The 15,975-nt window shown below is 42.4% G+C and overlaps 1 protein-coding gene across 1 annotated transcript in view; it reads left to right on the plus strand.

The window, feature by feature from the left end:
- The window catches only part of KCNC4 (potassium voltage-gated channel subfamily C member 4), an 82,715-nt gene extending 71,259 nt beyond the window's left edge, over positions 1-11,456 (plus strand). The window contains exon 3 of the mRNA XM_075853670.1: positions 11,017-11,456. Within this exon, the coding sequence (XP_075709785.1) occupies positions 11,017-11,267 (251 nt within the window). The 3' untranslated portion in view covers positions 11,268-11,456. The remainder of the gene's footprint in view (positions 1-11,016) is intronic.
- Positions 11,457-15,975: the final 4,519 nt, after the last annotated feature.

The raw sequence follows: 15,975 nt of genomic DNA on the forward strand, positions 1-15,975 counted from the left end.
CCTATGCCCTGTAGCTGCCATATTCCATCTGTGCATGTGTCGTTAAGAGACACAAAGACAGATGAAATAAAACATGGCAGCCCCCAGTACAGTAAAAATAAGTTAATAAAAAAAAACATTTTATGTGAAAAAATAAATAAAGTACATATAAAATTTTATTAATTAAAACACATAAATTAATTAAAAAAAAATTCATGACACCTTTCCTTTAAGAGAATTAATTTGATAAATAATTGGTCCATGTTGAATACCTCCTCTCTGAGATCACTACATAGTAGTGTCCCGGCGGACATGAATTGCATAGTAATACATGTATTGGAATACAGGATTTAACCATGTATACAACTTTATGATATGTAATCCAAACTTTAGCATGAGCAGTCCTTGTACAACAGACATCAGAAGCTCGATTTTACCACATACTTTATCCTCTATGGTGCATCAGACCATCTTGATACATTTTGGCTCTGTAGAAGTATTTCTTGGTGTACTATTATAGGTTGCTATATGTGAATGGTCCCCTTTAAAAATCTAAAAATATATAACTTTGGGATAATTTTGTACAAAAGGGGAAGTAATTATGGCAACGTAAATAATGTAAATTGAAATGCTTACCTGGCCCTCTGTGGTGGTGACCAGACCTGTGGTCACCTGTGGTGGCCCTGGACCTGCTTCTCTCCACGGTGGGCCATGTCTCCCCTGACCTTTGTCAGATATAAGCTGCTCTTTAGGTTGGGGATAATAATTGTAACTTGGCGTTTTTGTATTGTACACTGGGGATTCGTCTGCTGTCGATAGTATCATGATGCCTATGACGGCATGTCAGCCAATTAGCTTACAAGCTTCTTCCTTCGATATGGACGTGAGCGACGTCATTACACCATATGTGACCTGTGTGACCCCACGTCATGCTGGTTTGTGAAAGCACCAAGCTACACCACGCGGTCAGAACCTCTCGTTCCACAAGGAACTTGGCTAGCCATTTCGGTTGGTAATAGCCCCTTTATTGACCAGTCTAAGGCTAAGCTATCATGGCCTAAAAATATCTACAAGAAAGAGAGAACAGCAGCACATCACAATTTCAGCATTCATGGAGGGTAATTCTACCAATGCTTCATGCATCCGGTGGCTTGAAAAAGACCCACACTAGGGTCGAAATGTCGCTGTGATGGTGAATTAAACTTCCTGTGCCCTTTTGATACCTTCAATACACGTGTGCTGCAGTTTTCCTTTCTTTGACCTAAAAATATCTACAGGATATAAAGACCGAGATCAGTTGTATGTAGTTTGAAAACTATTTTGGACTGCACAGTTCATGAACAACCTGAATTGACCCTAGGCATACACACCTGGATGGTACTTTGTTCCCTAAAAGAAAGGGACTGCTACCACGTTTATATAAACGTATTTGGAGAAAATCTATATTGCAGCCGTAAAGGATTATTTATATCTTTGGTGATATTCGAACCAGGTCCGGTGAGATAATACTGGTGGTCTTAAAGCCTTCTTCTATTGCAAAGATGCTTGGGAAAAACCGCGCCCCATACATAGGGAGTCTACACATCAGTATACCATTGTTTGTACACATTGCATCAGTATATGGATATACCAATTGAAGGGGACATTTGTGGATATTATTTGTCCTTATTACAATTTAATGAACCTTAATTTGCTCTATTTTCTCAAAGATACATCATGGAGATTTTTTACTAAAGTAATACATGTATAGGAATTCTAGATTTAACCATGTATACAACTTTATGATATGTAATCCAAACTTTAGGGGTTCCTTTTTAATGCACTGTTTTTTGTATTAATTTATATATGGTATTTCCCGGGGAAATGGTTTCCTAGTAACTTATATAATAAATTTGATATACTTTTTGCATCTCATTGTGTGTTGGTTATGTCCTGGAATTTCGTTTTTCCCCCCTTTTTTCTACTTTTTATATTTTTGCTTGGACGGCACAATGTAATATTTATTACTTTTACTGGGATACTTAATTATATAGCATTTCTTGACTATAGATAGATATCATGCCAATCCACCACAAAAATATTTGTGATGTATTACTAAATAATGGATTACCAAGTAATACATTAGTTTATGATACTAGTGAATCAGTTTATGGTACTATTGGGAGGAATGCCTCCATTCATTATTTAGCAATTCATCAAATTCTTTGTCACGTTGGGTTCGTGGACCCACAGGGCGTACCGCCTTGGCGGTATGGCAGCTGGCCAACAGGGTGCAGGTTACAGTCTATAGTTCTTATAGGGTACCTGTGGCACCTCGGACAGTAGCAAGGCAGGCTCAGCTGGGACTAGGCAGCAGGTAGATGTCAGGCGTGGTGAAGCAGGACAGGCGTGGAATACAGCACAGCACGACTTCAGCTCAGCACGGCACTCTACCAGGATAGCACGGGATACAGGTAACAGGATACAGGAACAGGGAACACTGGGAACTGGGAAACACTAAGAGACCATTTGCTTAGACAAACTTAGGGTATGACAACAACTCTCAGGCATGGGAGGAAGGGGCTGGTCCCTTCTTATAGTCCAGGGTGCTATAGGCTAATTAAACATAAAAGTTTGGTGCCACCCTATGGAACCTGGCCGAGGTGAGCGGAAGTGAGCGCTGGCGTCTCCTGAGGAGGAGACTAGGGCCAGCAGTCGCAGATCCATGGCTGTGGGTGTCAGGAGGTGAGTGAGCCTGACAGCCTGTGGCCATGGGCATGACAGTATCCCCCCTCTTACGCCGCCTCTTCTTGGGACCAGAGTGAGAGAGAAACTTCTTCAGAAGGGTAGGAGCATTGAGGTTCTCCTCTGGCTCCCAGGACCTCTCTTTAGGACCAAACCCCTCCAATCCACCAAATAAAAAGTCTTTCCTCTCACTTTCTTGGTGTCCAAGATCTCCTTAACCTCGAAGGTGTCTGAAAGGCCACTGGAGGCAACCGCAAGGCTAGGAGTCTTGGTAAAGCGATTCAGGACCACCGGTTTTAGGAGAGAGACATGAAAGGAATTGGGGATCTTGAGGGCAGGGGGCAGCCGAAGCTTGTAGGTGACAGGGTTGATCCGTTGCAGGATCTCGAAGGGTCCGAGGAACCTGGGCGCAAACTTGCATGATGGCATCCTCAGTCTAATGTTTTTGGAGGACAGCCAGACCTTTGTTCCAGGAAGAAACTGGGGAGCCGCCAGCAGAATGGAGGATAGAGAGTGCTGCCAGATCTGTAGAAAGCCCCTAAAGGCTGTGTCAGTAGCTGGTACCTCAGACGTATCAGGCACCGGGAGAGGTATTCGTGGGTGTTGACCAAGGACAATGAAGAATGGTGTGTTCCTTGTTGACTCGCTGGTATGATTCTTATAAGAGAACTCAGGCCACGAAAGCAACTGCACCCAGTCATCATGCTGCTTAGAGACGAAATGGCGTAGGTAGTTCTCCAAGATCTGATTGATCCTCTCAACCTGACCATTGGACTGAGGATGGTAGGCTGAGGAAAAGTCCAACTTCACAACTAGGAGTCCGCAGAGGGCTTTCCAGAATCTTGAGGTGAACTGAACCCCCCAATCAGACAAAATATCCTGCGGCAAGCCGTGCAGGCGGAAGATGTGTTGGATAAATAGCTTGGCCAGTTGAGGAGCAGAAGGAACACCGGTCAGAGGAACGAAGTGGGCCATCTTTGAAAATTGTTCCACCACCACCCAGAGAGTACTGCATCCGGCAGAGAGAAGCAGGTCAGTAATAAAGTCCATAGCTATATGATGCCAGGGAGCATCGGGCACAGGCAATGGCTGGAGCAGTCCAGCAGGTCTGGAGTGAGCGACCTTGTTAGCTGCACACACAGAGCAGGAGGAAACAAAGTCCATAATGTCCTTGGGCAGCGTGGGCCACCAGAAATGATGGGCAATCAGATCCCGGGTCTTACAGGTCCCCGCGTGACCTGCCAGTCTAGAGGAGTGTCCCCAGTGAAGGATTCTCCCTCGGTCAGCCAGGCGCACAAAAGTCCTGCCTGGAGGAATGTCCCCAACTTGCAGTGGATTGACAAAGACAATGAAGGATGGGTCGATAATGTTCTGTGGCATTTCCATGGTGTCTTCTGTTTCGAAAGACCTAGATAAGGCATCGGCCCTTACATTCTTGCCAGCCGGGCGATAATGGAGCTCAAACTGGAACCTGGTAAGGAACAGCGACCACCTGGCCTGACGAGGATTCAGCCGTTGGGCCGTCTGGAGGTAGGTGGAGGTAGAGTGCACCAGCACCGACAGAGGAGGTGTCCACCTCCAACGAGAACTGTAGAGAAACGTCTGGATGATAGAGGCTGACGTCAAGGCAATCTTCAGGCTAGTAAATGCGGACTCTGCCTCAGGGGTCTACACCTTGGCGTTCATGCCCTTCTTGGTGAGGTTAGAGATAGGAGGTGTCAGTGAGGAGAAGTTTGGGAATGAACTGTCTGTATAAATTGGCGAATCCCAGAAAGCGCTGTATGGCCCTCAAGCCTTGAGGTCGTGGCCATTCCAGGACAGACTTTACCTTTTCAGGACCCATCTTGAGACCTCTATTCGAGATGATGTAGCCCAGGAAGGGTAGAGCATCTCTCTCAAACACGCACTTCTCCAACTTGGAGTACAGATGATTCTCCCTTAACTGCAGCAAGACTTGACGGACATGTCTCTGATGAGTTATAGGATCTGGAGAAAAAATCAAGATGTCATCAAAATAGACTACTACACAAACATAGAGGAGGTCACGGAAGATGTCATTAACGAACTCCTGGAAGACCGCAAGGGCATTACACAGGCCGAAGGGCATTACTAGATATTCATAGTGTCCGTCACGGGTGTTAAATGCTGTCTTCCATTCATCACTCTGGCGAATCCGGATTAGGTTGTAAGCCCCACGCAGGTCTAGTTTGGAAAAAATCTTGGCACCACGTGTACGGTCAAATTATTCTGAGATCAATGGCAATGGATACTTATTTTTCACCGTGATCTGGTTGAGACCCCGGTAGTCGATACAGGGACGTAGAGAACCATCTTTCTTCTTGACGAAGAAGAACCCGGCTCCTGCCGGGGAGGAAGACTTCCGTATGAAGCCCCGTATGAAGTTCTCTTTGACATAGGCGGACATGGACAGAGTCTCTGGCAAAGAGAGAGGATGTACCCTACCACGGGGAAGGGCTGCGCCAGGAATCAGCTCGATAGGACAGTCATACGCCCTGTGTGGGGGCAGCGTCCCTCTGGCTGAAGACATCCGAAAATGCAGCATAATGGCCAGGCAATCCTGCCAATGACTGAGGCAGAGGAGGCTGAGCTGAACGAATCTGTCCCAGGCAAAGGTTGTGACATTCGGGACCCCACTGGAGAACCTCCCCAGAGCTCCAGTCCAGGACTGGGGCATGAAGTCGAAGCCAAGGCAGGCCTAGCAGCATGGGGTTAACGGCCTTGGACAAGACAAAAAAATTATAGCAACTCAGGGTGGAGAGCTCCCACTTCGAGCCTCAGCGGTTTGGTCACATCAATAACTGGATCTGGCAGAGGAAGTCAATTTGCCGATGCCACCATCAACGGCCTCTCCAGAGGGGTAGTGGGCAATTGAAGAAGATCCACCAAGTCTCTACAAATGAAATTAGCAGCGGATCCAGAGTCCAGAGTCCAGAGTCCAGATACGCAGAGACCTGATGCGTTCTCGGGTAAGGACAATTTGGATGGAAGTCCTTTTTTACCCATGGTTGTCTCTCCTACAAACCCTAGGCTTTGGGGCTTTTGGGGACACAGGCGCACAAGATGGCCTCCGAGGCCGCAATATAGACAGAGTCCCGAAGTGTGTCTGCGTTGTCTCTCCTAAGAAGACAGCTTACACCGGTCCATGCTCACAGACTCCATATGGGGATCGGCATCAGAGGATAACAGAGGTTGCTGCAAGGATGGGACCGGACTAGGGAGTCTTCCCTCCTGACGTGCTTCTCGGAGCCGTTCTCGGATCCTCATATCAATACGGGCAGACAGAAGGATAAGATCATTCAGAGTAGACAGCATATCTTGGGCGGCAAGCCTGTCCTTAATTCTAGGAGACAGTCCATGCCAGAATTTTGCCGCCAGGGCCTCATTGTTCCACAACAGTTCTCCCGCCAGGGCGCGGAAGTGGATGGCGTACTCGCCCACGGAGGTGTCTCCTTGGCGTAGGTTCATCAAGGAGGCTGCTGCAGATGAGACTCATCCAGGCTCCTCAAACACCATGTGAAAAGTCAGGAGGAAGCCCTGGAAGTCACGGGTCTCTGGTCCTCGTCTCTCCCAGATAGGGTTCACCTATGCAAGGGCCTTTCCAGTGAGGAGAGTGATGATGAAAGCGCCTCTTGCGCTGTCAGATGAAAATGCACTTGCTTGCAGACGGAAGTAAATCTGGCACTGGTTCAAGAATCCACGACAGGTCCTCGTGTCTCCATCATAGCGGTCAGGAAGTGCCAAAGAAAAACGTGGGTCAACACTGCCAGGAGGTGTAGTAGGAGGATCGGCAGCTTGTGACGTCATCTTGGTCTTACAGATAATGAAAAGACCCTAGTGGTTGGCAGGCATATGACGGATACAAGAGAGAACAAATGTGCCAGAGGCACACTGAAAGCCAATTTCCCAACCACTAACAGATAGTATTAAAATGTAACTTTTATTATTTTACCATTAAAGATGTCCATGAGGACATACACGATAGGCACAGATGATTAAAATTTGTAGCCAATGTTGATTTAGCACACGCTCTATTTGGACTCTATCTGCATGGTTGCCAGATAGAGTGTGAAGTAATTAGATTTAGATGTGTCAGGCCAGCAGCTGCAGACTGCTCAGCCTAGATACACTGTAGTGTGCGTGCTCTGATTGCTAGTAGAACCTGGCTGTTTAAAAGATTGGATTTAGCCCCCCCCCCCGACATGTTTCGCTGTTAACACAGCGTCCTCAGGGGATCAAAACGGGGCTAGTGAGCGTGAGTACAGATTGTTGCTCCTTTTAAAGACTCCGATGTACGTCACACAGGGTTCACCTGTGTGAGAACCAATAGAAACTCTATCTGAAAGCCAAGCCTTCGTGTTAGAAGATTGGCATATGAGTTGGCCAATACCGGGAATATATGTTGAGCCAATTAGAATGTGCCGCGTGCGCCTGCGTACCAGAACTACGGCTGGACTTAGTAGATTTTGTAATAGCGATCTATGTGTGTAATGGGCGCATGCGCATATTGTCTTACAGCTATACTTAGCCGATCTCGATATTTATAGATACAAGTGCGCATGTCTGGGCACTTTGAAGATTTCGGTAAGAGAGTATACCGATCGCGCAAGCGCACCAAAGTCACGGCTGGACATAGCTGATTTTTGATAATAGTGATCTAAGTGTATTGGAGGCGCCTGCGCACTTGGTTCATAACCAAACTTAGCTGATTTCGACAGTTGTGGAGGCAGGTGCGCATGTCAGGGCACTTTAAACATATGGCAACAGTAGGATTCACAAAAAATAAGGTAAGTATTCTCATGTGTGTATACACAGACATATGTCCGATACGGACTGGGATGTAATTGGCAGATCTGACGGTAGATGCCATGAGGTTTAAAGGGGGTGATGATGATATCCCCATAGGCATTTTAAAGGAGTAAATATTATGCTATGAAGCAATGTATGGATTCCAATGGATCCCACCTGGGCAGCCTGTAAGGCTAAAGGGGGATAAATAGACAACAGGTATATCTTAGTATAAAATACATCGGTTTGTTAGAGAAAAGGAGAAACAAAAAGTCTACATGGACATATCTAGTGATACTGACTAGATTATACAGGGTGGGCCATTTATATGGATACACCTAAATAAAATGGGAATGGTTGGTGATATTAACTTCATGTTTGTGGCACATTAGTATATAGGAGGGGGGAAACTTTTCAAGCTGGGTGTTGACCATGGCGGCCATTTTGAAGTCGGCCATTTTGTATCCAACTTTAGTTTTTTCAATGGGAAGAGGGTCATGTGACATATCAAACTTATCGAGAATTTCACAAGAAAAACAATGGTGTGCTTGGTTTTAACGTTACTTTATTCATTCATGAGTTATTTATGTCATTATGGGTGTCAGGTCCGAGCATTCCTAGATGAACAGTTTCCTGGAAAGTGGATTGGTCGTCGTGGGCCAGTTGAATGGCCCCCTAGGTCTCCCGATCTGACCCCCTTAGACTTTTATCTTTGGGGTCATCTGAAGGCAATTGTCTATGCTGTGAAGATACGAGATGTGCAGCAACTGAAACTACGGATACTGGAAGCCTGTGCTAGCATTTCTTCTGCGGTGTTGCTATCAGTGTGTGAAGAGTGGGAGAAGAGGGTTGCATTGACAATCCAACACAATGGGCAGCACTTTGAACACATTTTATAAGCCTATATTGTATGTAAAAATATTGTAAGGCCATTGTAACTTGAGTGACCACCGTGTATGTGTATATGTATACTGTATGTCTGTATATATATATATATATATATATATATATATATATATACATACTCTACCGTTCAAAAGTTTGGGGTCACCCAGACAACTTTGTGTTTTCCATGAAAACTCACACTTATATTTATCAAATGAGTTGCAAAATGACTAGAAAATATAGTCAAGACATTGACAAGGTTAGAAATAATGATTTTTATTTGAAATAATAATTTTCTCCTTCAAACTTTGCTTTTGTCAAAGAATGCTCCATTTGCAGCAATTACAGCATCGGGAGAAATTTCACCCCATGCTTCCAGAAGCCCCTCCCACAAGTTGGATTGGCTTGATGGGCACTTCTTGCGTATCATACGGTCAAGCTGCTCCACAACAGCTCTATGGGGTTGAGATCTGGTGACTGCGCTGGCCACTCCATTACAAATAGAATACCAGCTGCCTGCTTCTTCCCTAAATAGATCTAGCATAATTTGGAGGTGTGCTTTGGGACATTGTCCTGTTGTAGGATGAAATTGGCTCCAATCAAGCGCTGTCCACAGGGTATGGCATGGCATTGCAAAATGGAGTGATAGCCTTCCTTAGTCAAAATCCCTTTTACCTTGTACAAATCTCCCACTTTACCAGCACCAAAGCAACCCCAGACCATCACATTACCTCCACCATGCTTGACAGATAGCGTCAGGCACTCTTCCAGCATCTTTTCAGTTGTTCTGCGTCTCACAAATGTTCTTCTGTGTGATCCAAACACCTCAAACTTCGATTCGTCTGTCCATAACTCTTTTTTCCAATCTTCCTCTGTCCAATGTCTGTGTGCTTTTGCCCATATTAATTTTTTCCTTTTATTAGCCAGTCTCAGATATGGCTTTTTCTTTGCCACTCTGCCGTGAGGGCCAGCATCCCGGAGTCGCCTCTTCACTGTAGACGTTGACACTGGCGTTTTGTGGGTACTATTTAATGAAGCTGCCAGTTCAGGACCTGTGAGGCGTCTATTTCTCAAACTAGAGACTCTAATGTACTTATCTTGTTGCTCAGTTGTGCAGTGGGGCCTCCCACTTCTCTTTCTACTTTGGTTAGAGCCTGTGTGTGCTGTCCTCTGAAGGGAGTAGTACACACCGTTGTAGGAAATCTTCCGTTTCTTGGCAATTTCTCGCATGGAATAGCCTTCATTTCTAAGAACAAGAATAGACTGTTGAGTTTCACATGAAAGCTCTCTTTTTCTAGCCATTTTGAGAGTTTAATCGAACCCACAAATGTAATGCTCCAGATTCTCAACTAGCTCAAAGGAAGGTCAGTTTTATAGCTCCTCTAAACAGCAAAACTGTTTACAGCGGTGCTAACATAATTGCACAAGGGTTTTCAAGTGTTTTCTAATCATCCATTAGCCTTCTAACACAGTTAGCAAACACAATGTACCATTAGAACACTGGAGTGATGGTTGCTGGAAATGGGCCTCTATACACACATGTAGATATTGCATTAAAAACCAGATGTTTGCAGCTAGAATAGTCATTTAGCACATTAACAATGTATAGAGTGTATTTCTGATTAATTTAATGTTATCTTCGTTGAAAAAAACTGTGCTTTTCTTTCAAAAATAAGGAAATTTCTAAGTGACCCATAACTTTTGAACGGTAGTATATATATATATATATATATATATATATATATATATATATATGATGGTCTTAAGCTAAATGATAACAAAGTGTTTGCTAGTGTAGATGACGTTTCTAGTGTATATAAATGGTTACGTGGAATGTGATAGATAAACCCTATGCAGTGATGGTGTTAATAGAAAAGTGCATCTCCCTATTTCACATGTTGCATTGGTGAGAAACTAAACTGTTTGTAAGACAAGAGGTGAGACCATTTCCCAAAAGAATAAAGCATTTTTTTTTTAAAGACAGAAGCAAGCCAAAGTCAAAAAGTCAACATATTCTTTCTATTTTTATCTTGTTACAGATGAATGTTGGCTGAGGCATACGTCTGCTACACTATTCTTTCTTCAAAAATAATGAAAACCTAAAGTTCTCTTATTTTTATTATTAAAGGGGTTGTTTAGGATTAGAAAAACATGGCTGTGTTCTTCCCAAAACCGCACCTATCCATGTGTTGTGCCCTGTATTGCATCTCTGCTCTGTTGAAGTGAATGGGGGTGAGCTGCAAAACCACACACAACCTGTGGACAAGTGTGGCACTGTTTTTAAAAGAAAGCAGCCATGTTTTTCTAATCCTGTACAACCCCTTTAAGCTCAATGGAGGAACAGATCCTAATAAAAGGTATCCATTGTCTTCTATATATAAATGCTATATTTTCCATTTTAGCACATTCAAAAATTGAGCCATAAAAATGGACAAGTGATATTAGTGTGAAGGTAAGCTAACCATAGTCTTCGCTATGAATACAGATATTGGTATTTACATAATATTGCTTTTTGATTGTTATATTGTTCCAATAACACGTGTAGTAGGATTGATGTATGTAACATAGAATGCAATTTATTGCATTATAATATTCTTATTTAAAATTTTGTGTTTTTCACAGATTCTAAGCAAAATGGGGATGCCAATACAGTAATGTCAGATGAGGATCATGAAGACCCACCCCAATTCCAACCGCTAGAAGACAAGAGAATTATTAGACGAGCCAGTGCCAAAGACAAAAACAAGTCAGGGGCCTCATGCTTTCTGCTGAGCTCTGGAGATTATACTTGTGCTGCTGATGGAGGAATAAAGAAAGGTATACGAGATATAGATATAGAGATGGACTCACAAATACTCCTAGGTCCCTCATAAAAAGAAATATTACATAGCCATTTTTAACCTGGATGTATCTTAATTCTCAATTTCATAGTCTTCCCATAGAAAATTAATGAGAACTACATAGGTGAAGTGTTACAATTTGTCTCTGGTCACCTGTGTGGTACAATGTTTCTTATTAGTATCTTTTATCTTTGTCTAAAGGAAAATCTAAATAAAGTTCATTCTGTGTAAAAAAATGAAATAATTGTTAGTAAGATTTTATTTATTATTGAAATTCCACAGAAAGAAGTCTGATCTTTAAAATAGTCATTATTCAATTACTGTATATTGAGCACCATTTGTGGCTTGGCTAATAAGGTGACTTGGCATCGGTGGGGGTTCATGAGCCATGATGCTCACCAATCACTGTAAAGAATGGGCTCATGCCCGATTTATATTGAATATTTCTGTACCCCTGAGCTATGTTGATGTTAGTCCTATTTATGATCACTACAGCTCCACTGAATTAAACATAACATGGAGATATGGCTATCTCCAAGCTAAAAGCTAACGGGTCATACCATACAAAAAAACGTAGGTCCACAGGTCCCTTTATTTTAGCAATCTGGGCCTTTTTAACATACTTCCATCGTTGCTATCTTCAGACATGGCAGAAAAACACCAAATTTATCAAAAATGTGAAAAAATGTGCAAGTTTGATTTTCACCACTTATAAGACAGATAAGTAACAAAACACAAAATAGTTACTAATTAAAATTTCCCATATATTTACTTTAAGATGACCTAATTTTTTTTTAACATTATTTTATTTTTTTGGGCCGTTATGAGGCTTAAAAGATTATCAATCATTTTTCAACTTTTTAAGAAAGTTTCCAAAATTTTAAAGAACCAATTTAGTTCTGCAGTTGTTTTAAGGGGTCTATATGTTAGAAACCCCCTATAAATCACCAAATTTTAAACAACTATACCCTTCAAAGTATTAAAAACAGTATATTGGAAGTTTCTTACACTGATTCTGCAGTTTTTAAAAATATCCCATATGTGGCCCTAATATACTACTTGACTGCACCACTACACGTTTGCAAAAGCCTTGAGGTGTCAAAACATAAGAAACACTTCCAAAAAGACCCAATTTTGTAAACTACATCCAACAAGGAATTCACCTAGGGGTATAGTGAGAAATTTGACCCCACAGGTGTTTCATAGATTTTATTAGAATTGGGCAGTGAAGAGTTTTAGCTCAACATTTCTCATTTCCACAAGAAATAAAGGAGAGAAAGCACCCCAACATTTGTAAAGCAATTTCAGTACAGCAATATGTGGTCATAAACTGCTGTTTGGGCACACAGCAGGGCCCAGGAGGAAAGAAGCGCTATTTGGCTTTTGGATCGCAAATTATTGGATTGGATTTTGGGCAACAAGTCGCATTTGTGGAGCCCCTGAGGTACCAGTATTCAATTCATCTAGGGGCATAGTGAGCATTTTGACCTCACAGGTTTTTTTCTGAACTTATTAGAAGTGGGCTGTGAAAATTGTTAAGTGGGTTCTACTAGGTATGGCAATGCCATATATGTAGATGTAAACGGCTGTTTGGGCACACTGCAGGGCTCAGAATGGAAGAAGCTATTTGGCTTTTGGAGTGTGGATTTTGCTTGGTAGTAGTTTTGTTTGTGGTATTTTAGTTCCTAATGTGGGAGCATATGTAAGCTGGGCAGTGTACTTCAGGGCATAATAAGGTAGTATAATAATGGGGTAAATAAATAATAAAACTATCCATAGATGTGTGTTATGCTGTGAAGCAATCCTTTATGCACAGGCCACACTGATAAATGGTGTCCTTTCTTATCCCTCTTTTGGTACTGTTATGGAATCATTAGTTGAACAATTCCCAGGGTGAAAGTTGATGGAATTGATATGTGAGCGATTCCCCAAAGGCACCTGGAGACTGTCTGGAACAAGCATGCAAGTAAGTCTGCTACTTCAAATCCGTCGCAACTCTGATCAGCAGAGTCTAGGGCTATTGCATGGTCTTCACCATAGCCCACCGCAAGGCAGGTTGGAATTAGCTGCACAGAACCCAGGTTGTTTTAACAGAGTACAGTGTTGGACAAGAGGTGCAATGCAGGCAATACAAGAACAGATAAGACAGCCAGAAGGAAAACAGAAAGCCCAAATCACAAAGCTAGAGTATATTAGGAATTGCCGAGGTCAAAACCAGCCAAATCAGTAAACAAAGGGGAAATCCAGAGACAAACCGAGGTCCAGTTCCAAAAGTCCAAATAGTCAAAGGTACAGGGTATAATTAGAAGCTTGATCAAACACGTGCAAACAAGGAAAATCACAAGCAAAGAAGACAGAACTAACCCAGACTTCAATACTTCAATCTTATAGGAAGAAAGACAGAGAAGTGGGATAGGCTCTGCAACTAAAACCAGATCCGCCAAGAAGCTAGACTTTTAGTCATGGCAATCTTAAGGGTATGGTCACACGTACACGTCTGATACGGCTGAAATTACGGAGCTGTTTTCAGGAGAAAACAGCTCCGGAATTTCAGACGTAAAGGCAAGTGCAGGCGTTTTTCGCAGCGTCCATTACTGACGTAATTGGAGTTGTTTTTCTATGGAGTCAATGGAAAACGGCTCCAATTACGTCCCAAGAAGTGACAGGCACTTCTTTGACGCGGGCGCCTTTTTTACGCGCCGTCTTTTGACAGCGGCGCGTAAAAAAAAATGACCGTCGGCACAGTACATTGTAAAACCCATTCAAATGAATGGGCAGATGTTTGCCGGCGCTTTGAAGCCGTATTTTCGGACGTGATTCGAGGTTAAAACGCCCGAATTACGTCCGTAAATAGGGTGTGTGAACCCAGCCTGAAGGGACGGACGTTTCCTAACAGGTACGCACCTTTGCATTTTGGGGAATTTTGCTGGGAAAGTGCTGCCCTGTTAGAATATGGGCACCTTCGCTTCCAGGAGATGTGCTTGAGCCCTCCTTTTCCTGGTTCCCAAATATTAGGGCCTTGATAATGACCCCTTGAAGCAGAAAAAAAGGTCCCCTCTGGCCTGTACTTCAGGATGTTTTTTCGTCCCTAACTTAAAGGGAATGTGTCGCTAGAAATTTTGTTATTTTTTTTTTAGTTAAACTGTTAGTATATAAATGATTAAACATTGTTCTAATTTTTTTAATTTTTTCACGAGTCAGGAAACATTATAAATTAGATTCTAATTTATAATATTTCCCTGTACTGGTCACTAGAGGGAGCAATTCCCAAAATTGCAGCATTGGCATGTGGTAAAGCAACCACATTGCTTTATGCTGCAAAATTTGAGAAGACACACTCGCTCTAGCGTCCTCAAACAATGCCCCCTCCTTTATCCTGGCTAGTGCCAGGAGAAAGGAGGGGATTGAATGTACAAACCTCCTACACTGTGTGTCGCCATTTTTTGAGCGAATACACAGTGTAGTAGGCTTGTATACAGTGGTAATCACACAGTAAAACACGAACAAACACAGACATAACTTACCTGCTCCTGCCGCCGCCACTCCCTCCGGTCCGTCCGCTCCGTCTGCTCCATCCGCTCCAAGTGCTTGCTTCAGAACACATGTCCGGAAGCCGCGACCGGAAGTAGTAATCTTACTGTCCGGCCGCGGCTTCTGGTCCACAAGAAAATGGCGCCGGATGTCGCTTGGCCGAAGACCTTCCATTTGGACTGTGTGGGAGCGGCGCATGCGCCGTTCCCACACAGACGGCGTACACCATAGTGAATGCGAACGGCTCCCGTTCGCATTCTCTATGAGGATGTGTATGCCGTATTCCATTTCTGTATGTGTCGTTAATCGACACATACAGAAATGAAAAAAAAAGTGGCAGCCCCCATAGAGAAGAAAAAGTTAGAAAGTAAAAAAAAGTAAAACACAAACACACAAATAAATAAAAACATTTTTAATAAAACACTAAAAGCAAATTGATATAAAAAATATTTTTTTCGCGACACCCTTCCTTTAAGGAATTCATGACTTTTTTTTTGTTTTTTGCAGGACAGGCTGTGGTTTTTACTGTTACAATTTTGGGGTACATTTGACTTTTTGATCACTTTTTATTACATTTTTTTGGGAGGAAAGGTGATAAAAAAAACGCCAATAATTCCTGTATAGTTTTTTAGTTTTTTTAATGTGGCATTCAAAGTGCTGTAAAAATGGCATGTAAGCTTTATTTTGCGGGTCAGCACCATTATGACAATACCAAATTTATATCGTTTTTTATGTTTGACTACTTTTACACAAAAAATATTTTTTGTTTTTTGCAACGAAGGTGGATGAAGGAGTATGTGTGAGGGATTATTTTTTGCGGGCCTAAATGTCGTTTTTCTTGGTACAATTTTGGGATATCACTTTTTATTCCATTTTGGCAAGTTAACTAAAAAGCAGCAATTTTGGCATTGTTGCTTAGGTTTTTTTTTACAGGGTTCACTGTGTGGGATAAATAACATAATATTTTTATAGCTCAGATCGTTATGGATGCGGCGATGCCAATTATGTATAGTCTACTCCTTCTTTCCTTTTTTTTCCAATAATAAAGTACTTGGTAAGGGAGAAAAGGTAATTTTTTATTTTAAACTAACATTTTTTTGTTTTTTATAAAAAAAAATGTTTTACCTTTTTTTACCTTTTTTCTTTTAGTCCCACAAAGGGACTTAAAGGCCTCAACCCCTAAACACGATTATAATGCATTGCTCTCTTT

This window comes from Rhinoderma darwinii, chromosome 2, assembly GCF_050947455.1.
Source record: "Rhinoderma darwinii isolate aRhiDar2 chromosome 2, aRhiDar2.hap1, whole genome shotgun sequence".
NCBI classification, from domain to species: Eukaryota; Metazoa; Chordata; class Amphibia; order Anura; family Rhinodermatidae; genus Rhinoderma; species Rhinoderma darwinii.